Raw genomic sequence first — 25,270 nt, 5'->3', positions numbered from 1 at the left:
CTGATAGTAGAGTGTAGCTGCACTGCTGCCGCTCATTACCATCTTATCTATTGGAATCTATAGATAAGATAGAAGTGATATCACATGTCACTAACATTTGCTTCTCTCTCTCCTGTAGTCTGTCTCTCAACCTCCCTGCTGGATGTCTTACAATGGAGCTGAAGGATGTTTGAAGCCTCCTGTCCTGATCAGTCTTCACAGAGTGGATCTCTCTCTTATCTATCTGTTTGTCTGTCCTCTCTTCTGTCCTCTCACCCCAACCGCTCAGCAGAAAAGACGCCACTTCTAACTCTGGTTTCTGCAAAGGTTTCTTCCTGTTAGAGGGACTTTTTTCTTTCCAGTTTTCTCTATCAAAGTCACCTGTGCTTGTGTATAAAATAAAGGATAATGACATAATTCATGGATGGTTTGATTATTTTAAAGTTGTCAGAGGTACTTTTTGAAGGTTTGTCATGGACGTTTACTCCTTTCCTGCTGAAGTAACTGCAGTTTCTCTCCATTCTTGGAGTTTGTTTTGCTTAATGTACCACACATTGTCACTGCATGAATGAAGTAGGCAGATCAGTTTAGTAGCAGAACTCTACAGATGTGGTTCCAGCTGCAGTGTCTTGCTGAAATAGGTTCAGAGAGAGTTGGACAACTTGGTCAATCATGTACACAGCAAGTGTATACAGAATAAACATTTGCTACGTGGCTCAGCAACAATCTGGGATATAAAATAACAGGTACAGTGATGTGAAATGCAAATGTAACACAGTATATAGAATAGAGAAGAGTGGGGTTAGATGAGACACTATGTTGTCCTGAAGGTAAGGAACCATGACAAATAGAATGAAAGCTTATTCAGGATGTTTGAAATAATTCTGCCTCATTTCATTGTCAATAATCACCAGTAAGACATTATTGTCTCAAATAGCAACGTTTAATTTCTTTTCAGAAATGTTTGTAGTTATTCCATCTGAGCCTGGAGATCAGAGGCTGTTTTTATGATGATACATTGAAATGAATTGTTCAAAATTTGGTTAAATTTGTAACGTTTTCTTTATTTACGAGTATCAGATCATTTATCTAATTGAACAGTGATTCAGCATTAAGAATATGCATAGAGGTTGATAAAGAAACTCAAAACCTCCTTCATTATACTTTTTGTTCAAATCATTCTTCCCCATTCATCATGACTGATTTTCTTTCTAGGCTGTGTTTGTATAAATTGAATATGGAATACTTCTCACTCTTTGCTGAACGACCTTGCCGAGACACAATTCTGGGTGGTGCAGGGAAATGTCTGGAGCATGCAAGTTTATAAGAGTATTATGTTATTGTTGTTCATGATTGTTTGTTAGGTGACGTATGAAAGGAACATATTTTGGAAAAACAGAAACCTATGAAGAAAAGAGGGACAATGTTTCTTTTCCAGTGCTCTTAAGTCTCCATCCATCCATCCATCCATCCATCCATTCATCCATCCATCCATCCATCCATCCATATGCCTTCCATAATGGTTTGTCCAACTTAGGCCCTGTTTAAGCTTTTCTTGCATTTTGAGTGTCTGTTTAAATAACAACAGTGCTCTGAGCCACGGAATAAGGAAACATTTTGACTGTTTAGATAATGCCCAGACTTTTTGAAAATCCTCCGGCTCCATGTCGACAATGGAAATGCAGCTACAGCACATGTTCAGCATCAGCGTAGTTAATAGTTCTTGTGTGAGTAGATGGACAATAACAACAATGGTGGTCTCCAGGGTGCCATGACTCCCCTGACATCCTCCTGTGACTTGATAGTTTTATAGTTGAGTGTCGCCCATAATCACAACACAACTTGATTTGTCTGCGCATATAAATGTCTGTGTAGTCGCCATTGTTAATGTTTCTAACAAGAGGCGAATGGTTATTAGGGTGGGGCGTTACCTTGGCATTCAGTGGTGTCACGAGACCTGAAATAAAATCTTTCCCCTCCAAATATCTACTTATAGAAACAACACTGTTTATAGCATATGGTTCTCTGCAGGGTTTCACTACAAAGACAACCAACAGCCCCAACTCGTGGCCCTACATGAAAACTACATTGTTGTCAGTGTTTCTGCGAGACTTTATCAGAATACAAAATTTTAGTATGAATAAAAAAGTTAATGTTCCAAAATAGAAAAAAAAGCTGTTAAAAAAAAATCACGCTGTCAAGTATTTTAATATTCTGAAGTAGTGTATTTATTCCCATGACTTGACAAGAAGCAGCCGCTCCAGTGAGATGAAACGCTGGATGTTTCCTTTACTCTGAAGGTGACCGGAAGTGGAGCAGTTGGCTTTCAGAGCGTGCGCAGAGCAGTCCGCTTGCACCGGGAGAGAGCAGCTCCGCCTGCTCCCTGTGAGAGAGAGCGAGGGAGAGAGAGAGAAGGAGAGAGAGAACTCCTACTGTTGTTCTCCAGAGAACCGACAGCAAACTCGTTTCTTCACTGAATGGGAGTGAAGCTCCACATCTGGACCGGGAGCTCGAGAGTCTGGGAGGCGGACAGGGAGCGAGGGAGGAGGCGAGCAGGAGAAGAAGAATAAAGGAGGAGGACTGAGAAGGAGAGGAGAAAAAAAAGGGGAAAAAATGCTGCAGATTTGACTGAAAGGTAAGGAAAAAAGCCCCGGATCGATACTTCTTGCCCGCCGATGACTGAGTGGGTTGATGCTGCGGTTGCGGGGCCGCCGCCGCTTCAATGTAGGTCATTGTGTCTGTGGGCCGAGCCGAACCAAGCCGAAACTAGCCGAGCCGAGCCGAGCCGTCCTGCAGCCGCAGCAGCAGCCAGGCCGCAGGCTGAGGAAGAGGAGGAGGAAGGTGAAGCCATGCAGCGGGACAAACTAACTGCTGCTGCAGGAACCACATCATTAATCACCTCGCCAGTGAGGTTGCAGAGAAATAACCACGTGTGCAATGGACGGGTATTGTTTTAAAAAGCAAAGTTTGGCCTCAGGGGTGTGACGGTGAAGTGTTAAATTAAGGCCGCGACGTGACTTAAAAAAAACCCAAAACAACAACACTGATTAAGACAATAAAGACACTTTCCAGAGGAGAGAAAGCTGAGCTCCATCAGGACAGTGGGTGTGGTCTGGTCAAACCTCCAGCATGGACTGACAACATCACAAGTCCCACCACAGTTTACACACAACGATCAACACAAATCAGTGAGCAACTTCTCCCTCGTGACCATGAAAATGTTTTATGTTATTGTTCAGTTTTTTTTGTTCAGAGTCTGATGACAGGCTCACTGGGATGTTTTAGGGGTTTTCGTGCCTCTTGCCAAAAAAAAAAAACCAACCCCAAAACATGTGGCATCACTTAGGAATGATTTGACCACAGCACAATACAAAACTGCTCACTCCCAGGCAGATTAGAGCTCCCAGGACATTATATTTTTTCTTGATCTGCTCAGTGGATGTGATACAAAGTGGTGGGTAGATTTATGGTTCCTTGTGGCAAAGCATTTTATGTACCTTTTTGGAATAGCTGATTATGTTCCTTTTTTAGCGGTGCCACGTTTGTAAGGGAAATTACACTTGTGGGATGAACGGCAGAGTTGAGTGTGTGGGGCGCGGCCTTAAAAAACGTTTTCCAAATCTTCTCTGCCAGTGCCAAATGGCTTTTCATTGCTTTAGGGTTGCATTGATGGCCAAGAAGCATTGTTATGGCAAAGAAATAATCTACCAATCAACCCGTCCTTTACTTTTTGTGTGTTTAGTTCATACTACATTTGAAATAGTTGTATTAAAATAGTACTAAATCAAAACTTACATGGATAAGGGGGGGGGGGGTGCTTATGTGATAAACAAACCTCAGAAGATACCATGTAAAAGCAAAATAAAGGTCATTGTAGTAGCATGACTGTAACTGTGAGGCTGCCAGACGAAAGTCAGAACCTCCCGGGAAAGACTTGAGTTTACCTAAAGAGCAGGTTTATCAGGGGATGTTTATAAAACGGCGTCCAGCAATGATCAACACACGGAGTGACGGTGGAAACGACACAGATGTTCAACCAGGCCAGAGGGCTGAGAGAAACACAAACGGACCCGCATCCCTGGCTTGACGGCTTTCGACTGCAGTAACGGGCCGACGAGGCCGACGGTAAATCAAGCGGCTGAGCCAAAGAGCCTGAATCTGCTGGGAGGAATGCCAGCTGAGAGCAAATCCTGATGGAAAGTCTCTGCTGTCTCTGTCACACGGCCCCGTGGCGTTTGAGACGAGGTTTACAGGGTGGCTCTGCTGCTGTCGTCTCTACCCCCCCTGCGAGTGTGAATTTTACATTCCTGCATTGACACTTAGTCCGTTTGTCCTCTGAGCGGGGGGGGGGGGGGGGGGTTTGCGCTCTGTCCTGACGCCTGTCGACCTCTGTTGTCTTGTGTCTTCGTTTTGATTGGGGCCAATAGATCAGAGTCAAAGTTGCGAATCGGTGCCTCGGTCTTTCTAACCAGTTTCGTTATTGTAAGTCATCTCTGAGTCAGGGGGGCTGTTATCTAAGACCGTGGCCCAGTTTATGTGACGGTGGACTAGATTGTGACCCTGGGACAATGTCTTAGCTGAGGGACGAGTTCCTATTTGCTCGATTTGTGGAACACTCAGTGTATATTATGTTGACGAGTCGACCAAGCGAGGCCAGGATGTGCACTTTGTTCGCCTTCTTCGCCAACGAAGTCAGAATGGAGAAAAATAATGGATTATGACGCGTGAAACTCTGATGTGGCTTTAAAAGCACCTGTTTAAAAATCCCTTCTTCTTGCTTCTCGTCCTTGCAGGTGTGTGTGTGTGTGTGTGTGTGTGTGTGTGTGTGTGTTTGGTCACAGATGTCCAACGTAGCCATGGATGCGACCGCCATCCTCCCCGTGCTCAAAAAGAAACTGGCCTTTCTTTCAGGTAAAAACGCATGCATGCGCATTGGTTATTCTCGCAGATAATGTACGGGGTCGAGTAATCGGATTACTTCCTTCTGATGTTTCCAGGCGGCAAAGACCGGCGCAGTGGCCTGATCCTGACCATCCCTCTCAGCTCGGATCAGACCAGCATGGAGGAGCTCAGCGCCACGCTGGACTACCTGCTTAGCATCCCAAGGTACACACACACACACACACACACACACACACACACACACACACACACACACACACACACACACACACACACACACACACACACACACACACACACACACACACACACACACACACACACACACACACACACACACACACACACACACACACACACACACACACACACACACACACACACACACACACACACTCAGCTTTAACTTGTGGGTGAGGCGCTGCAGGATTGGATGCTTGTATTTTGGCTCCAGCGAGTTCAGAGAGTCCAGCAGAGCTTAAAGGATGAGTCCTCTGCATTGCAGCGGGGGGGTTTTACCGTACTGACCGTAACACGAGACCCCCCCCCCGCCCAGACCCTCCTCATTAAAGAGCATGAACGCATTACCGCTGTACAGCTCATCGTGGCATTCGCCAACTTGGCAGATGATTTGGCCTCTACGCCGTATTTGTATTAAATATGTTGGCGGGTGTTTTCCTACTGGCTATCGCTTTGGGGTATTTTGTTCATATTCCACAATAAATACTTGACGCAGCAGTGTTCTGGAAAAAACCAAAAACATTCCTCATTATTGTGTTTGTTTATTTCTGTTCTGAGAGAACTCTATTGACTCACGGCAATGGAAGAATACAGGATGAAACTGTTGAAGAGAGTAGATCCCAGCACTCTGTATTAATGTCAGTATATCTTTAATGATAATAAAGGAGTAAAACCATAGAGAATTAAAACTGACCAACAATGTTAATTAAAATTTCAGGTTAAATAATCAAGCTTGTGTTGAAGCAGCAACACAATTAAACCTGCAGTTAATGAGTTCAACTGATTGGCCATAAATAGTCATTGAATATAATAGTATACATTTTTAAGTGACAGTTTTGAATGAAAATGGACTGTACACCAAATACAGCAGTTTAGAAGTGTTTAGGCTTTATTTTGTCGCCCTTCCCGTCTCTACATCCTGTTCTGCTGTAATATTTGTGATTAAAGCCACCAAAGAAATGTGCTTTTTGTGAGCTCCAGCTTGAGAACTGCCCATGAATAAGTAGGTAAAATCATAAATGAGCTGTCGCCATGCAGCGGAGCTTCGTTCACTTTGCTTCCGTTTCAATTTCTATTGTTCCAATCAGATCATGGAACAAAGCTGCACTACTTACTCCAATCCTGATCTCTCTCCCGACAAGGATAATCTCATCAAATAGAACGTGTTGCTCTATGTGAGACCAGCACACGAGGAAGGATAGGTAACGGTAGAAAGAAGAAATTCCTTTTTCTTTTTTTTTTTGTTTTCGGGGAAGAAACTCCCATCTGCTGGGGCCTGCAGGGATTGGGGCTCTACTTGCTATGAGTGAGGAACCAAAATGGGTCGTGGACCAATTTCCTTTGGGTTGGCATATGGTTTTATTTTCTATTGATCCATCTTCTGTACCCCCGTTTTCCAGTTCAGGGTTAGGACAGGTTGCCAGCCCATCGCAGGGAAAACCCTTTATTCCCCTACGTTCAGGAATACCGAGCGCCCGTCTCACAATGATTTTTTTTCCCTCCCTCTCACTTTCTCACTCTCGCTCCTGTTGGAAATAAAAAAAACAAGAGGCCTCAGTGGGTAGTATTTGGCGGAGTGCTTGAGCGGCGAGAGTTTAAAACTAATGGCGGGGTTCAGCGGTTAATGGCAGTTTTGTTTTTCAGCTGCGGGTTTATATTGATTGTTAAAATGTCTCGTACGTCCCACACACCAAACCTGACTCATGGAATAAAGAGACTCATCTAAAATCCATGGTTTGTTTGTGTTTTCTAAGCTGGGAGTCGATGGAATACAGCGACGTTTGTTTTTGGCTCTCGGGAGTCCTCGCGTTACATTTTTTTGTGTTCAGCCTTGAGCTGAAAAAGTTTCAGAACTGCCGAGTGGTGAAAAGAGCTGGAGAGAGAGAACGAGCTGATGGGAAGGATGGGAACCACAGATCACAAGCTGTTAGTTCTACCAGCAGTGAAATCTACGAGGCGCTTATCCTGGCTCCGATGTTCTTGAGCCATTCATAACTTGTTAAGATGTCCAAAAAATATAGAACCCCACACACACATACATTTTTAAGTGTAACTTATTTAAGCTGGGCTTTAAAGAATGTGTAAGCCAGGGGTGTCACACATGAGGCCCGGGGACCAGAACCGGCCCGCCAGAGGATCTAGTCCGGCCCACCATGGGATTTTTTTTTTCTTTTTTAAGTATAAATATGAAAACTGACAGAGGCTGATCTAAAAACACTAGGTTGGCAAAAATGACATTCAAAACCACCCTTGGTCAGAATTTGACCCCCGACATTAATGCATCTGTGGAGGTCACATGACACAACACCTTTCACGATAAAACATTGAGTCCAATTTATGTGAATTGAAACTCAAAAAATTTTCCAGATGATGGCAAATTGTTTTAATCCTGAATAAAAAATACGATATCCAGATACAGGTGACTGAGGGTTGTTTTTTTTTGCAAATATAATAATATCTGATTAACTTTAATATGTATATTTCAGAATAGACTGGCAAATTCTTGCAGTTAGAAAAGGATCAAAAGAAGGAAAGACTTTGCATTTGTCCATATCTGCAGTTTAACATGTTACGTTTGACTTGTTCGGCCCCCCAGAGGTCAGATTAGGTTGGATGTGGCCCCTCAACTAAAATGAGTTTGACACCCCTGGTGTAAGCGATAGTGTATTCTCAGTGGGGAAAAGGGCAAGCTGTGTGCCCTCCCTGGGGTGAAGCTACTGAATTGGGGGAAACATTTTCATAACGGTATTATGTATCAGCATCGGCTGGTAGAAAATATTTTCCCATCGTGGAAATAATCACTTCAAGGAGACGTGTGTGTGTGTGTGTGTGTGTGTGTGTGTGTGTGTGTGTGTGTGTGTGTGTGTGTGTGTGTGTGTGTGTGTGTGTGTGTGTGTGTGTGTGTGTGTGTGTGTGTGTGTGTGTGTGTGTGTGTGTGTGTGTGTGTGTGTGTGTGTGTGCGCGTGCGCGTGCGTGCGTGCGTGCGTGCGTGTGTGCGTGCACTCTCGCTAAATGTTACTGCAGTTAGTCAGCCACGCTATAATCAACACTGTGTGTGTAACTGAGTTATACTAACTGCTCTCTCTCTCTCTCTCTTAGTGAGAAGTGTAAGGCCCGTGGTTTCACCGTTATCGTGGACGGGCGGAAGTCTCAGTGGAACATTGTGAAGACTGTGGTGCTCATGTTGCAGGTACACACACATTAACCCCCCCCCCCCCTCCCAAGGCCTCTAATGGCATTAGTCTGTCTGGCTCCCTAAAAGCCGAGCACTGATGGCGACGACGCTGTTTCAGAACGTGATCCCAGCTGAGGTGTCGCTGGTCTGCGTGGTGAAGCCAGATGAATTCTGGGACAAGAAGGTCACACACTTCTGCTTCTGGAAGGAAAAAGACCGTCTGGGATTTGAGGTGAGCGTCTGGGCTGCTGGGAAAGAGGTGGCGGAAATGTGGAAGGCAGACGTCTCTTTAGATTCCAGCTGTTCAGACACATGTTAAGTTACGTTTTTGTGACACACACACACACACACACACACACACACACACACACACACACACACACACACACACACACACACACACACACACACACACACACACACACACACACACACACACACACACACACACACACACACACACACACACACACACACACACACACACACACACACACCACACACGATTTGTCTTGTTACTTGATATCAAACAGAGAATGAGCCCGTCATTAACTCTACTGAGTGCTGCTGGAAACCTGATGCAGAATCAATGAGGTGTGTGTGTGTGTGTGCGTGTGTGTGTGTGTGTTCGGCCAGCCTCCTCCTCTATTACAACAGATGGTTTTACTGACAGATCAGTTGACGCTCTGACCCAGATTTCTGCAGCCATTGTTGGCTCTAATGCAGTTACCGTGGCAACGGGGGGAAAGTTGGATAAATTTGTAAGTCGCTGCAAAAAGCTAGTAAACCACGGTCCGTGTTAAGTTGACGTTATGTCGGTGGGTAAAAGGGGAGTTGCGGCTTTGTTTGCTCAGACCGTTCTAAAGACGCCCTGACGGTGCGTTCAAGGACACGCCGACATTTCACCAGTCGGGTTGCGAACTGCAACGGTTTAAATTTGACGAGTGACTTGAGTTGTTGTTTTTTTTTAAACTAATATGCTTATCTGATTACACACACACACACACACACACACACACACACACACACACACACACACACACACACACACACACACACACACACACACACACACACACACACACACACACACACACACACACACACACACACACACACACACACACACACACACACACACACACACACACACACACACACACACACACACACACACAGCTGTCGAAGGGAAGCTTCCAGTGACGGTGCCAAAATGTGACTCATCTCAACTATGGAGTGCGTTTGTGGATGACACAGCGGGGTGTGTGTCGTACAGCTGCTCCAAAGTCTGACCTGACATTTAAATAAACACAAACTCACACTGAGTTTCTGGGGCAGCATCTGCTGCAGCGACAACTGGAAGACACACACCCCACCAGCTGTTGCCCCCCCCCCCCCCCCCCCCCCACCGTGTTTATCTGTCGAGCCACTTTCCATATGAAAGCAGTTTAAAGGTCTTCATGGTGGGTTACTTCACGAATTATGAGACATTTACACAATAAGTTGCCTTTTTGTTAAAAACTCCCATCAGCTCGTGACCTGTTGGAACACAGAGCACATTCTCTCCATATTTAGAAGCCGAAGTTATGTGTGTGTGAAGCATTTTTCTAAACTTGTTTCTTCGCTCCCTGCTTGAAATAGTGGGGTGGGAAATAAACTTTCCCGAACATTTATTTCCCTTATATCAGGCCTGTCCGAGGATGTACATAATAGGAATGTTCAAGTACATCTCCAAACACTGGAATATCATCAACTTTGTTGGTTATTTCTCCTCTTATCATAAACTAAAAGGTTTCAGTCATTTTAAAACTTCAAAAGAATAATCGTGGCATCTGGTTAAAGCTATAGATTGATTATTGAAATGATTTGTATGCAAAATTATGAAGGAAAACACAATAAAAGGCTCAAATTTGTGTAGTTTTTCCCCATTAATCCCATTTTGGGAGTAATTGACTTAAACCAACTCACAGTTTCTATGCGAGTGTCGCTTCTATTACTGAAATGCCAAAACCACAATGGAACATTTTGAAGTGTAAAAGCTGTAACTGGTGTGACGCGAGAGACTAAATCTCTTAACTGTACTGGTGTGTTTCACTGTGACTCCTGCTTCTCAGGTGATCCTGGTCTCAGCCAATAAGCTCACCCGCTACATCGAACCCTGTCAGCTGACCGACGACTTTGGAGGAAGTCTGGACTACGATCACAGCGACTGGCTTAACAAGAGACTGGTAGCTTGTTTGTGATAAAGAAATGGATCGTTGTCAATGTTTTCACGATGGACACAAAACTGACAAGTGGCTGTTTTTCTTTCTTTCGTGTGTGTGTGTGTGTGTGTGTGTGTGTGTGTGTGTGTGTGTGTGTGTGTGTGTGTGTGTGTGTGTGTGTGTGTGTGTGTGTGTGTGTGTGTGTGTGCGTGTGCGTGTGTGTTGCAGGTTTTTGAGAAGTTCACAAAGGAGTCAACGTCGCTGCTGGATGAGCTGTCGATTATCAATGACGGGGACAAGAGCAACTCCATGGACAAGGAAAAGTAAGCACACACACACACACACACACACACACACACACACACACACACACACACACACACACACACACACACACACACACACACACACACACACACACACACACACACACACACACACACACACACACACACACACACACACACACACACACACACACACACGTAAACATGCGCACACACACAGCTGCAGCGTTAAAATGTATTGCCGGCCGACAGCTGAGCTGTTTGTTTCTGTCTCCTGCAGGTCAGCAGACTGTGCCCTCTTACCGTCCTTTGACCCGGAGACTGTCCTCCAGACAGGTAATTCAAGTTTTCTCACATTTGAACTCTTGCGGTCCCACAAGTCGTAGACTTGTTTTATTTTGGGTCTTTTCACTCCTTCACTCCAAATACTGTTTGAACAAAATGGCGTTATAAACACATTTGTGCTATTTCTTTTGCCATATTGGTGCAAAAATATAACAAATTAGATTTCATAGTGGGGAGAAACTGTTTTTATTAATTAAATATAAACATTTATTTGTGTTTTGTTTTGTTTTGGATTATTATGGAAACTTGTGGCGCCTTTCTTAAGAGACAGACGCATCTCATTACTGACAACTATTGCATCTGTTTGACATCATTACTCTAAGATTTGTAGTTTCACCCGAGATATAAATGTGGCAGTAAAAAGCTGGTTGAACCATTCTCGATTATTTATATTTTTTAGTTTTGATAATAGTCACAATGCTTTGAGGAAAAGTTGTGTTGACACGGAGAGCGGTGCTTTTGGAAAACATTCTTCTGGAGGCGGTTTTTAGTGTCACTGCCTTGTTGCCGGCACAGAGTACATTTTTACTGAAGTCAGATGTTTTCTGGTTACAAACAGTTTTATATAAAGTGTCAATTCTCACTGACCTCGGTCTGTTTCTTGCGCTGATCCCACATACACATAGTTTTAAACGAAAGCTTTCAGAGAAAGTACAGAGGATTAAAAAAACGGACCGCTGGACAAGCAGATTTTAAAAGGCGCAATCTGAGACACTAGTGAATAGATTTTAATTTAAATGTCGTGGGCAGGCTGGTGTGATGAGGCATTCAGGTTTTTAAAATCCTGTTTAAATGCTCCAGTGTTTATTGTGCACAGCGGTGGAAAACTCCTGCTGACCTGAGGAGTGATTTGCAATTAAGCATTGAACATATTTCAAATTTAATTAAAGATGTAAGATTGAAAGGATTATTTTGGGCAACGTTTCTGAGTGACATTTGCTATTTTCTATTCATATTGAGGACTAATTTATTTCATTTGTATATTTAAAAAAAAAGGGGGGGGGGGGGGGGGGGGGTGGTGGTTTATCTTCCTTGCAACGAATCGCAGCAATAAACTGCGATGAGTTTTTGGGTCGAGCGAGCAGCAAGATAAAGGACATCTCCATAATGAAGCCCAGACAGGATGGTTGACTGAACAATTGTTTCCTCGTCCTCAAGACAGAAACATTCTGATGCAAGGGAAATTAATAGAGCATGTGTAAAACCATCGAACGTTGACTCCAGCACGCAGGATAAGCACAAATCACAAGTGCGATAGTGGAGATCAGTTACTGCCGGAGGAAGGAGAGAAAATAGGACACTTTCTCCATTCCTTAAATATCCCTGGTGAGGGTTTCATGGGCGAGAACCGATCAATACGGACACAGAACAGAGCGACTCACACCTCCAGACTCCAGTTATTTGCAACAATTGTGGAATGACGCCACCCCCCCCCCAAACATCCATCTTCAATATCAATATGTCTAATGTTTCCAGGTCGCGGTGGCTGGAGCCATTCCCGGCCCACTATGGACACACACACATGTAAACTCCACACAGAGGAAGTCAACCAAACATGGCTCGGTGTCTTTCTTACCACTAATCCACTGTGCCTCCAATAAAATGACCAATTAGTCCAGAGGTGTCAAACATGCGGCCCGGGGGCCAGAAGCGGCCCCGCCATGTGATTTATTTATAAAAAATTTTTAAATATAAATATGAAAACGGACAGAGGCTGATCCAAAAACACTAGATTGGCAAAAATGACATTCAAAACCACCCCTTGGTCAGAATTAATTAATGCATCTGTGGAGGTCACACAACGCAACACCTTTCACAATAAAGGTGTCCAATTTATGTGAAATGATACTTTAGACACATAAACTAAGAAAAATGTCCAGATGATGACAAATTGTTTTAATCCTGAATAAAAATACGATATCCAGATACAGGTGACTGAGGGTTGTTTTTTTTTTGCAAATATAATAATATCTGATTAACTTTAATATGTATATTTCAGAATAGACTGGCAAATGCTTGCAGTTACAAAAGGATCAAAAGAAGGAAAGACTTTGACATTTGTCCATATCTGCAGTTTAATGCTACGTTTGACTTGTTGGGCCCTCCAGAGGTCAGATTAGGTGGGTGTGGCCCCTCAACTAAAATGAGTTTGACACCCCTGAATTAGTCAATCATTGATTCGATTCTTCAATGTGCAAGATAAAGGCAGAGCTTCTGTGAACCCTCCAAAAAAAGAAAGTTTTATGCCTTTCATTCCTAAATCAATCACGGTGAGTTTCAGTCTGACAGCTGAACAAAAGTCTGTTTCTCACACGGCCCCAGTAAATTTCCGTACGTTCTAGTTAAAGTCTTTGGCCTCGAGCACGGAGCCAAACCACAGACCTGCTGATCTTCAGTACAACTCATCCTTCTGTCTCATGTTGCCTGGATAAGTTGCACATGCATGGAAAATCTGTGTTCCTTCACTCTTTAAGCTATTCTGTGATCTTTTCTCGGCCTGTTGCCGTTTTCCCAGTGTAATGCGGAGTTACACCTCCTTAATTCACATGTTCGTCGGAGCAGCATGAATCTTATTGTCCGCCAGACATTTGATAGTTTGCTGATATTTGTGTTTCACTTGAACAATCATCGATCCAACGACCTAACTTGGTTTTCCTGTTTGTCTCCTTGTGAGCGGAAAGGGCTGGATAGTGGTTATTACTTTATATCATCTGTACAAATACATTCCCGGCCAATCAATGGTCTACATTAATTATTCATTGTGCGTATTATGTGTGAGGGCGTGTGTGTTTTCATGCAGAGATGGAGACAAACGTTCTCATCTAGTTTCCTCAATTAAATACATTTGCACGTTTTGTTTTTTTTGTTTTTTTTACATTTGGAGGAAGACTGAGTTCTGGCTTCAGGCCTAAAGCACGTCTTGATTGTTTAAAATCAATTGTATGTTAGATATTTACAGGCTTGAATGTATATTTGGACGCTTTGTGTGCACACCCATACCTATGCGACACTCAAAGGTTTTAGTTGAGAGTGTCGTGAAAGACGAACTCTCAGAAATGGATATGTGAAAAGTCAATTTTCATACCCTGCAATGCAAAGTGTATCATTACAAGAGACGTCTGTGTTTAAGTGTGACCACCCGCTGCAGAATCAATTCTTCTTGGGATCAACCTGAACGTGGGTTTTTGTCTAAAACAGCTTTTCACACCATGATGCTGACATCAGGAATATGTCAGGACCTTATCGTTACTTCCAGCGCTCCTAATTCATCTTCACACTTTAGGACTCTACTCAATGTTACTGACTGCAGGATTTCTGCAGAGTTTCCGTGTTCGTGTCACATGAAGGCCTCAAGCTTTACGCCTGCACATACGTCGTAGAAAATGTACGTTTGTCAGTAGCTGATGCATTTTTCCGTCTGCGCTGCGTTGAAAGGTGACGCATCAAATGTATATCTGTTGGATGTGAATAGACCGCAGTGGTTGACGTTTGATGGGTGGTTGGACGCGTCGACCGCACTGAGCAGCCTGTTGTCAGCGTGCTGGGCGGAGGTGAAAGGCGCCTTTGTCTGGCGGTGCCACCCTCCTCTCTCCTCCAGCTCTCTTCATACTGCTGCGAACGTGTACACAAACAGCGACGCGTTGTTATTCTTCTCTTCTGGAAGCCTTTCTCCACTCAAACTGCCCCTCTCTGTCTGCGTCCGCAGGTCATGAGCTGCTGTCGGAGCTGCAGCAGCGTCGCTTCAACGGCTCGGAGGGCGGAGGAGGGGGAGGAGGGCCGGGAGGTGAGGAAGCAGCTCCGGCACCAACGAATGATGATTTTTTTTTATACACTGTTTTCTGCGTCGTTTTTGATCTTAACGCTCGTTTCTTGGAGTTGGGATAGTTGAATGCGTCATTTTAGCCTTTCCAGAGGATAGTGGAGACAGACGAAGTATGTAGATGAGAAAGAAATAAAATATATCAATGCAACTATGAGCCTCACAGACGATTTAATAAGTAAAGGCACTGAAGCAGCCCTGCATAAGTTGTGATCAATAAATGGAAGTGAGATAAAATACACAAAAAACTAATAAATGTTTATCAAGAAAAGGTTCAAAGTCAAATAGAAGAAGAAAATATCAAATGAATGGTAGAACTTGATATAAACTAATAAAACATCCACCTACACTTTTTTTTTTTTTTTTTGAATACGTGTTTTTGTAGTTTCGTGGTGAAACAGAAAATGCGTTCGAATGAAGACAAATGTCTCGAAGCCCAAACTCCAACAGGAAATATTCTCGCCGGGAGAGTACTCTCCTCATTAAAAATAGACATTCAGGGACAAGATGCAGTCTCTGTTCTTGCAATAATAAAAGAATGTGTTGTCGTACATGCAAGCGGCACTGTAGCCTTCCTCTGCACTGACCTTTCTGCCCCACAGGTCCCGCCTGGTGCCCCATGGAGGAGGAGCTGCTGGCTCAGCCTCAGGTGATGAAGCTGCTGGACTCCCTCAGAGAGCAATACACCAAATACCAGGAGCTGTGCAGGCAGAGAAACAAACGCTCCCAACTGGATGAAATCCACACCAAGGTCATGCAGGTAGTAGCATTGTTGTGAATTGATTTCCCACGGCCTTATTTAAATCCCAACCATCACGACTGCGTCCCTCGTTTTATCTTCAAGTCTCTCCGTCACCACAGCCTGAAGAAATTGTGTCGTCTAAATATTTATGGACTTAAGTGTATGTGCATTATACACAAGGTGGTGTACTGTGAGTCCTACTGTCTGTATTGATGGCAAAGTCTTTGGTATCTGGTGATATCAGATTTAACATCTAATCAATCCTGAATGAAATTACCTTTTTTTTTTTTTCCTAAACGTTTGATGTTTGGCCACATGAACGAGTCAAACTGTCTGCATATAATAACTCAATTTACAACAAGGAAGTCTCGTCTTTGTCTGAGAATAGGTGGTAACAAATATTTCCAAATGTCAGTCGGTGTCAGAAAAGCAACTCTGATGTGGCCAATAAAAAATGCAAAGTGTCATCCCAATTTGCAGTTCCTACACTTCTCAAATATGATATTTTTTTTCCTGACCGTATCTCGGGACTGTTCAGATGTTTTTCATTTCACTATAAATGAATAGAGTCATATTGTTGCTGGTGTCTCTGGCTACAGATTGTCTGTTCACCTCCTTTCTGCTATTCTCAGCGAAAGTGCTTCAGGGAGAGTTCACTCTTCTTTGAAGGAATCTTCACATCTCTCCAGACCGTCGATCCTGCTCCTGAAGGCAGCACAGACATATAAACACATCCTTCACACACTCACAGTTCACTGCGTCTCGGCATCGGCCCTCTTTAGCCTATTCAGCATCTTTGACCTTTTGACCCCCAGACAGCGATTCAGGGAGCTCCAGTGAACAAGCCCGCCTCGCTTGGTTATTAGAGTTCACACAGCCGCAGGGGCTGATGGGTAACACACCACCGTCTTGGAGATGAGCCGGGGGGTTGCCATGGTAACCGGACCATGTCAGTCGCTAGCCTGGAGGATTTAAGGTGGGGGGGGGGGTGGCCTAGATCTGGATCGAACTGTGAGTGTGTGTGTTTGTGATCTTTAAGGCATCAGTGACCTGATAAATACAATGAGGCCATGATACACACACACACACACACACACACACACACACACACACACACACACACACACACACACACACACACACACACACACACACACACAGCTTCAGAGAATGCCTAACCCTCTGTGTACATAATCACAAAATAAAAACAAGATTCTTCTGCGTGATTTAATTGTTAAACATCTGCTAAACATCGAGTCACGGCTCGGGTATTTAAATGAGCTGTAACTGACGTTAAAATGTTTATTAGATGAATCTATGAATCTATTATTGCTTCGTCAAATTTGGAGCTGCAGACTTTTCCTGCTAAAACTGCACAAAACACACAGCAATTGAATTAAGTTCAATTACACTCTGAAGTAAAATCGTAAAATTGCCATAAAATGTTGTCCTTCTCCCTTTGTGACGTTTCTGAGGGTCATCTTGGATTACACTTGAGACTCCTCTTCGGGAACAGGCAGCCTTTGTTACTGAATAGGGATGTGGAGTTTGAAAGCTGTGGGCTTCACCACACAGAGATCGATTGTGGAGGGACATGCAGAATTGCATCATGGGAAATGGAGTGCTCACTGTTCTTGGCATTTCAGCCAACTCATATACGCCCTTCTTTTCTTTGATTGCTACACTCATTTTTATTTTTAAATCTCGTTTCTTTCTGCGTCGTCAGGAAACTTGTACTATAAGTAAAAAAAAAAAAGTATGGAAATAAATGCTGTACTTTATTGCTACTCTACTTCACTTCTTGTAAATCTATGTCCCTTTTGCTTCCTGTTCATGTTAATTTTCCAACTTAAGCATTTATTAGCCAAAGGTGAGGCCTTTGTTGGATTTTAGAGAATTATTCTTTCAATGAGAGAATGTAGAGCATGAGAGCCTCCTGCTGGTCTCTCTGCTCCACCGCAGGCTGGAGAGAAATATTAATCTTGTGAAATTGCTCCTGATTTTCAGATTAACATGTAACAAGAGGAAAACGGGAGTATTTGATATTAAACAGTGACTTACGAATGAACTGGAAAGAGGTCTCGGATGTTGAGGGTGCTTTAGCTCAAAGTAGGCAGGAATTGTCTCCATCTCTGATTTTTAGCTGGCGTAAGTTGTGTTAAACATTCATTTATGTTTTCCAACAAAATGCAGGTCTTCTTGTTGTCGTATCCATTCGTCAACTCTGGGTTTGCATCAGCAAATACAACTTGTGCTCAGTCAAACTTGGTCGCCTGTGGAAGGAGATCACCGTCACTATGTGTACCAATTTTTTTATTTTTCACAATTATGCAAGTCCTGTTTTGCAGTCCATCTACATCTGAAAGTTAATCTTCTCCCTCCACAAAAAGGCCACTGAAGAAGTTGTCACTGATAAACTAAGACTGACCAAATGTTTTTATTTTTTGTTTTTTTTTCTTTCACTTTTTAACTTTTTTGGCATTTTCAACTTTGGGCAAAAAGCTGTGAGCAAATATCCTGCTGGACAATGATTGTTAACTTAAATTGTCAAATCACCAGTTTGGTACATAAATGATGACGTTCCGCAAACGTTCAGCCCCTCTGAAACCCCGACTCCTCATTTGTTCGTTTTTATGTCATCAGTTGACGAGGCGTGGACACAAATTAAATCTGTTATTTCTCTCCCTTTTCCCTCCTTTTTCCTTTTCCCCAGGTCGTCACCTGGCTGCAGGGTCCAGGTTCAGAGCTACTAAAAACCCATCAAGCAATCGGAGACTCGATGCGAGCGGCGCAGGCCTTGCAGCAGAAACACGAGGAGATCGAGAGTCAGCACAGTGTAATGAAACACACACACACACACACACACACACCTCGTGACTCACCGGCAAATCAGATTTGGAGTTAAAAGCACATTTGAGTGAAGTCTGACCTTTGGCGCGTCCACTCTGCTGTCTGCTGAACTGTGAAGAGGCTGCAGGAACAAATTCAGCCGTGACGCTGTTTCACATGAGGCTTTGAGTCGTGATGAGTCTGTCAGGGCCGTCACACGAAACTCTGCGTCCACGACAAGCAGCATCACAAGTACATGGTGATTACGGGGGGAAAATAAACTTGAGAGGCTTGTGTCACAGCCAGAACAAGAAAATGATTGGTCGACTTGTCTGGCTCTCAGGATTGAATGGATTGAAGGTTTGTGTCGTCCTGATCAGGCTGTACTGCAGGCAATAGTTGAATCAGGTTATCAAGTTATGTCATGAATCACTCAGATGATTGAGCGCGTCGTCTTCGATGTTGTTGTTTCTATGGATGGCTGCAGAATATGTACAATACTGATCTCACAAAACAAGTGAGAAGCACAAAAATGAAGGAAGAATAATTGCTTCACTCATGTGATGGAAGAAAAAACAAATTCAGACAAAGCCTAGTCACTGCTATTTGAGTAAACGAAACAGAACAATATTATCATATTGACAAATGTTGCTATATATTGCAAATTACTTTATCACATACTTAACAATATTACCGTGTGTCACACGTTTAAGTGATATTGTGCAGTAGTAGTTTTATTCCCCTTTTCATCCCGTATATGTGTCAAAACACTAAACCTCAAATGATGTATTTGCGGTGGCGGTTTCAGTCCCACGTCTTGGAAGCCTTTCTATGTGCAGCACGGGTGGATCAGCTCAAGTTTTATAAATTAGTGATGGTTTCCATGAAACACGTGTTTCCTATTGCATTTCTCTGTCCATCCATCTCATATATCAAGTTAAAGTTTGTCTGGGTATTTGGGCCAATCGAGTGTAAACGTGAGTTTCCCCTCTGTGCACGCGCAGGAGTGGTTCGCAGTCTACGTGGAGCTGAACCAGCAGATCGCCGCCTTGCTCAGCGCCGGGGAGGAGGAGGAAGTGGTGGAGCTGAAGGCGCTGCAGCAGCAGCTGAGCGACGTCTGCTACAGACAGGCGGCTCAGCTGGAGGGACGCCAGAATGTCCTGCAGGTGGCGCAGGGCTTCCACAGCACAACGCAGGAGGTAGAGCACACACGCTATTTCACAGATAGGAATTGTTTTGCTTTTGATGATTCACTACCATTGCACAAGATTTTATTTTGTTTTATATTCGTAAAAATGTTTAAATACAGGAAATGATCACACGGTTCTTTCAGACTACATCTTCACCATCGTTGGAGATATTGGAGATATGCATGGTTTTCCTTTGTTTCCTTAAACAGAGGGAAATCTATGTATGGGAAAACTGCCTGTTAAACTGCATTCTTTTGGTACTTCCCAAATTAAATTAGATTTCTAAGATAAATCATAGAAAAATGAGACGCACAAGGGCATGAATTGCATTAAAAAGGCCATACCATGTGATTAAAAGAATAAAGATGTTTATTGCTCAGTGCAGGCAAGGCAATATTAAATCATCAAAAAAGGGGAATAAACACGATAAACTCATAAAAACATCTTCACTCAGGCACACATCCCTGCTGTTTGCGGTTTTCATTACGCCATCTTTGTGTCTGCAGTTGTCTCAGCAGCTGGACGGATTACTGGGCATGCTCTGTGCCGACGTGGCTCCAGCCGATGGAGCGTCCATTCAGCAAAATCTCAAACTGCTGGAGGAGAAGCTGCAGGCCGTCGGTACGTGCGCACGCCGATTAAAACCGTTTCCGTACAGTAACGGCGAGTTGAGTGGGAATCCACCGGTGACACTAACCGGCCCGGCGGCGCTTTACAGAAGCCGGACTCGGCTCCTTGCGTCAGAAGGGGACGCTGCTGCTGGAGCAGATGTGCAGCCAGCCGTGGACTCCGGAGGAAACGGAGAGTTTACCCGGTGATCAGCAGGACAATGTTCAGCAGATTCAGTCTGTGATGGAGGAGATGCAGCTGCGCAAGCAGAGGTACCTTCATGTTTGTTTCTCTGCAGGTCAAACTGAGGTCAAGCAGGGTTTTTTTGTTTTTTTTTTGGTGCTAAAAATGATGGTTGCAGTGAAATTGTTGCATTGCGACACACTAAATCCCAGCAACAGAAGAGTTACTTAGCTTTTATCCACAGCTAAAGATAACAGGAGATTATTTATTTTCCTCTTATCTCACAATGACATGATTGTTTAGATCAATGTAATCAAAACTGGTATTCTTTAATAGAAGTTACTGATGTTGATTCACTGGGCATTACAGTATTTTATTCAAATTAGCAGTTGCAGTCAGTGAGCCCATTGGCCTGAATGTGATAACTGGGAGTAATCGCATAATATTCTGGTTATAATAATTGGACCTGACACTTTTGAAATGTGATGACTGACCCTGGTTCACGCGTTTCTTTTAGAGTAAATACCTACGTCGTCACAAGACTTTCAATTTCCCCATCATCTGTAAATGTTATTGCACTGCTAAATTAAATGGTCCTGTTCACTCTGGATATAAATCGAGTTCCACGTGGCCTCATATGAATTTTCTCTGCTGTGATGAGAAATGCAGTATAAAAACAATCAGCTGTGAGAATCAACCCTTTAACTGTGTTTGCGTGCTGCAGGTGTGAAGACATGGTGGACGTCAGGAGGCTGAAGATGCTGCAAATGGTCCAACTGTTCAAATGTGAAGAAGATGCTTTACAGGTCAGACAAACACACACACACGCACACACATGCAGACACATCATGTCCACACTGTACTGACAGTCTGTGTGTTCAGTCGGTGGAGTGGCTCGGCGAGCTGCTGGATGCCCTGCTGAAGACTCACGTCAGACTGGGTGACGACTCTCAGGAGACCAGGACCATGTTGGACAAGCACAGGAAGTTTGTCGACGTGGCTCAGGTGAGACCCTTTAATTTCTTGTTGATTATTACATGGAAAAAAACAAAACAAGTACGGCTGGATTTGATTGTGGAAGGAATCCAGTAGGTCAATGAATTAAAAAACAAAACAAAACAGGCATTTTCCTTTGAAAAGTGTAACATGTTGGAATTCAGTCAGCTTCATCATCTATCTGACACACGCCTGCGTTTTCCAAGAGAGACTTGACATATCAATGCGAAACTGCTATTATAGTATTAAAGTGGCCAACATCTGCATCCCCGGCGTCAACACTGACCTGGAAATAAGTGTGTGTCCTTCCCCACAGAGCACGTACGATTATGGCCGCCAGCTGCTGCAGGCCACCGTGGTGCTCTGCCAGTCTCTGCGCTGCACGACCCGCTCGTCTGGAGACACCCTGCCGAGACTCAACCGAGTGTGGAAGCAGTTCAGCGTCAGCGCCGAGGAGCGGCAGCAGAGGCTGGAGCTCGCCCTGAACTTCCACAGCTGCGCCGAGAGGGTGAGGCGGGCCGGGGGAGAGACGAGCCGCTCCGCTCTCTGTTCGCTCGCGGCGGCAGAGTGCGGAATGCTGGTCGGAAACCGAAAGTAGCTTTTGTCCAACAAGAAGAATGACCGGTCATTAGACGTCACAGTCGTGGCCTCTGAGATCGTACCGCAGCCTTGTAGTCGACGGCAGCGTGCATTTGTTTTCAGTTCATGAATCATCAAGGAGTTTAAAAACGCCACTTAAATATTTGAAGCGGCAAATCGGCGTCAATTCCTGCTGAAGACGAGACATTGCAGTGCACATCCAGCTGAAACTCTCAAATCAGATGTACACAGCCACTTTAAACAGGCAGACTTTATGAGTAAATGTGTGGTGTATTTTTGTTTTGTTTTTTTAAATCCCATGACCATGTTTCCGCTGTGCTCCAGGTGTTGCAGCAGGAATGTGTGGAGGCGGAGTCTCTGGATGAAGTGGACTCTTCAGGGAAAACTCTCCTGGACAGACTGACCATGCCCATTCTCTTCCCTGATGGGTACAAACATTCACTCATATATTCCACGCCTGGTTTGTCGCAAACAAGTTATAACCCATATTTTAGGTACCACAGGGTCAACGAGTAGTAAGCAGTGTTATGTATTCCTCTCTCCATAGTAATGTTAACGATAAACATGTCAAAGCGATACAGCACTCAGGAGGAGCCCAGGAAGTATTAAGCAGAAGCAAATGTATTCTCTCAGTTTTCCTGAATCTTCTGTTTGTTTGTTGTCAGGACTGAGCAGTACTTCGGGAGTCCCAGCGACACAGCCGCGGCAGCAGAGGGAGTCAGAGAGCGCCTCCTGCTGGTTGAGGAGCGACGGCTGCAGCTGCAGGAGGCGAGGCTTCACCATGACGACGACGAAGAGGAGGAGGAGGAGGAGGAGGAGGAGGAGGAGGAGGTGGAAAGAGTGCTCAACGGGCAGGACGGGCGGCTGGATGTAATCGGAGAGGAACTGAGTGAGAAAGAGGAGCCGGATGAAGGAGAGGAAGAGGAGGAGGATGAAGAGGAGGGGGCAGAACGGCAGGATGAAGACTTGGAGAGGGCGACGCAAGACCGCTAGTGCGTGGCAGGCGTCATTAAACCGAGCGGCCTTAATGAAGCTCGACAGCGAAGGGCTGCTGATTCTTTTCCACCGCGGCTCCGATACTGCTGACGAGGAGCAGCTTTCCCTTGTTACTGCCAGCGTTTCTTTACAAAACAAAACGAAAAAGGGCGACGCGTCTCTTCGGCCTCGGCGCTCAACTTCTCCCTGCTCGAGGACGTTGGATGGGGTTTGAGTAAAATCTGTTGAAGGCTTTGGGATCGTCGACGCCCTCCCTCCATCGACGCTTCCTTCTCTCAGTGGTCCAAATGTAAAGTACTGGAATGCTTAACTTGTGTCTCCGCTCAGAGCTATTGATCACTATCGGCAGTAAACTGAACTGTTTTGGTTATGAACGGTCCTAATGTGCATCTTAAACCTCCTCCTCCTCCTCCTCCTCCTCCTCCTCCGTCTCCGTGCAGAGCTTTTCATGGTGCTTTCCTCAAAACCTCTTCATCCTGTTCCCCGCATCAACAGTCCCGCATATTTTCTACTGAAGAATACCGACTTTTAACATTCAGCTTTGCAACTCTGGGATGTTTGACGTGAACGAGCTGAAACGATCCTGTCATGAAGCTCCAACTCCCAGGAATCGTCAGGAAACGTCACTCAGGCAGCTTCAGGTCAAACACTCTTTTGTTCTTTGATGGTATGTTTTTGTTCATTCGTGTTCAGTATTGAACACGGGAACTCCCGGTACTTCTAAATGCTCTCTAATGCATTATTCATGTTTACAAGACAGGGCAGCAATTTTTTTAAAATTTGAGTTTCAAAGTTTTTAACTCGCACAAGAACTTTGACATTAAAAATCGAGGACATTAGGTTTTGCCTCAGAAAAACAACCAAACACTTGATTTTAAAGAAGCAGGTTAGAGATTAAACCATATAAGCTAGCACATGTTAAAGTTACAATGCAGTTCAAGATATTTGCTTATTAAAAGAGCAAACGAGAAGGTCCTCTGTATTTTAGTGAATTATATGAAATGCAGCTCATCTTCTTGTTCTTCAGCTGCGACTGACTGAAGCTCACTGTGACTAAAGTGGTATAGACGTGGATGAATTTCCACTATTGTCACAGAAACACGATCGCCATTCACACAAAATGAAAGGAATTGTCGCTGCAGGTATGAGAAGAGCTTGAAAACGTCACGGAGAAATTGCCTTCGGGACGAGAGTGTAAACACAACCGAGTTCCTCCCTCAGGAGTCTCTGTGATCCTTTTCAAACTCCCGTCTTCTGCACAAAATCTGAGGGCTAGACATTCAGGACATGTTCACTGGTAGTGTGAATGAAGAAGATGATCTGTTCAACTGCTTCTATTCACGGCGGTCGCACACAGCAAGTCATTAAAACTTGCAACCAAAGATTTGGTGATTTTTTAATTTTTTCTGCTCCGTGTGATTCTGACTTGTGCATCCCGGCACTCGAGATGAATACCAAACCTAATATTCAACTGGGAATATAATCACACAATTGTATTCAAATTGTGGCTTTGTATTGAATCGGTTGAAGATTTGATTGAGAGGGAAAAAAAATTATTTACACGAGTGAAGAATCAAACTAAGAGTAACCAAAATAGATTTTTGTTTTTTGTTTTTATTAAAGCAAATTAACTTTTGTTTCAGTTTGATTGAAAGCTGTTCTGAGTGGATGTTTCCTGTTGAGTTATGTCTTTGGTGCTTCTGGTCCGCTCTGTTCTAATGACTGAAACATCTTTCAAAGCTCCGACCATGAAGAAACTTCTCTCTCTCTCTCTCTGTCTGTCTCTCTCGACCACCAACCACAGGACCTGAACTAAATGCGTCTCACTTCAGTGTCCAAAGCAGAAGAACTGAGACTTTTGACTTTCATGGACACAGTGATATCAGAGTAAAACGGCTTCTTTTTCTATTTATTTTTTACCTTTTATTCAAGCAAACCTTTGTGTAATTGTTTATTTTGACCATTAACTGCTGCTGTAAGTGACACTGCTAAAGTGCTACATCATTGCCTTCTGTCCTCTCCCATCCAATGACCTGTACCGTTACATAGTGAGCTGCCATTCTCCAAAATAAAGGAGCATTTGAAGTTGCTGTCTTGGACTCTTTCCTTTAACTTTTTAGGATCATGTGTAGCAAATTGGATAATTTATCCCTGTGAAATTCAAATAGATACC

The 25,270-nt window shown here is 43.9% G+C and overlaps 1 protein-coding gene across 1 annotated transcript; it reads left to right on the top strand.

Annotated features, from left to right (window-relative positions):
- Positions 1-2,404: 2,404 nt before the first annotated feature.
- Positions 2,405-25,187, top strand: sestd1 (SEC14 and spectrin domains 1). Its single transcript, XM_080498406.1, has 19 exons — positions 2,405-2,614; positions 4,773-4,890; positions 4,977-5,085; positions 8,221-8,311; positions 8,415-8,528; positions 10,411-10,524; positions 10,729-10,823; positions 11,068-11,123; positions 14,839-14,916; positions 15,555-15,712; positions 18,408-18,530; positions 19,528-19,722; positions 20,220-20,334; positions 20,432-20,594; positions 21,230-21,311; positions 21,388-21,510; positions 21,818-22,009; positions 22,426-22,529; positions 22,767-25,187. Exons 2-19 carry the CDS (start codon positions 4,821-4,823, stop codon positions 23,092-23,094), a joined length of 2,310 nt encoding a protein of 769 aa, XP_080354532.1. The 5' UTR covers positions 2,405-2,614; positions 4,773-4,820; the 3' UTR covers positions 23,095-25,187.
- The last annotated feature ends 83 nt before the right edge of the window (positions 25,188-25,270 follow it).

Source organism: Blennius ocellaris, assembly GCF_963422515.1.
Source record: "Blennius ocellaris genome assembly, chromosome: 6".
In the NCBI taxonomy this organism is placed as follows: domain Eukaryota; kingdom Metazoa; phylum Chordata; class Actinopteri; order Blenniiformes; family Blenniidae; genus Blennius; species Blennius ocellaris.
This window is presented reverse-complemented; position numbering and strand designations above follow the sequence as displayed.

Excerpts from the sequence above, each read along its gene's own strand:
- sestd1 (XM_080498406.1), top strand. The coding sequence starts at position 4,821 with ATGTCCAACGTAGCCATGGATGCGACCGCCATCCTCCCCGTGCTCAAA. Across the intron at positions 5,086-8,220 it reads TACCTGCTTAGCATCCCAAG|TGAGAAGTGTAAGGCCCGTG; the intron begins GTACACACACAC and ends TCTCTCTCTTAG. Across the intron at positions 14,917-15,554 it reads AGGGGGAGGAGGGCCGGGAG|GTCCCGCCTGGTGCCCCATG; the intron begins GTGAGGAAGCAG and ends TCTGCCCCACAG.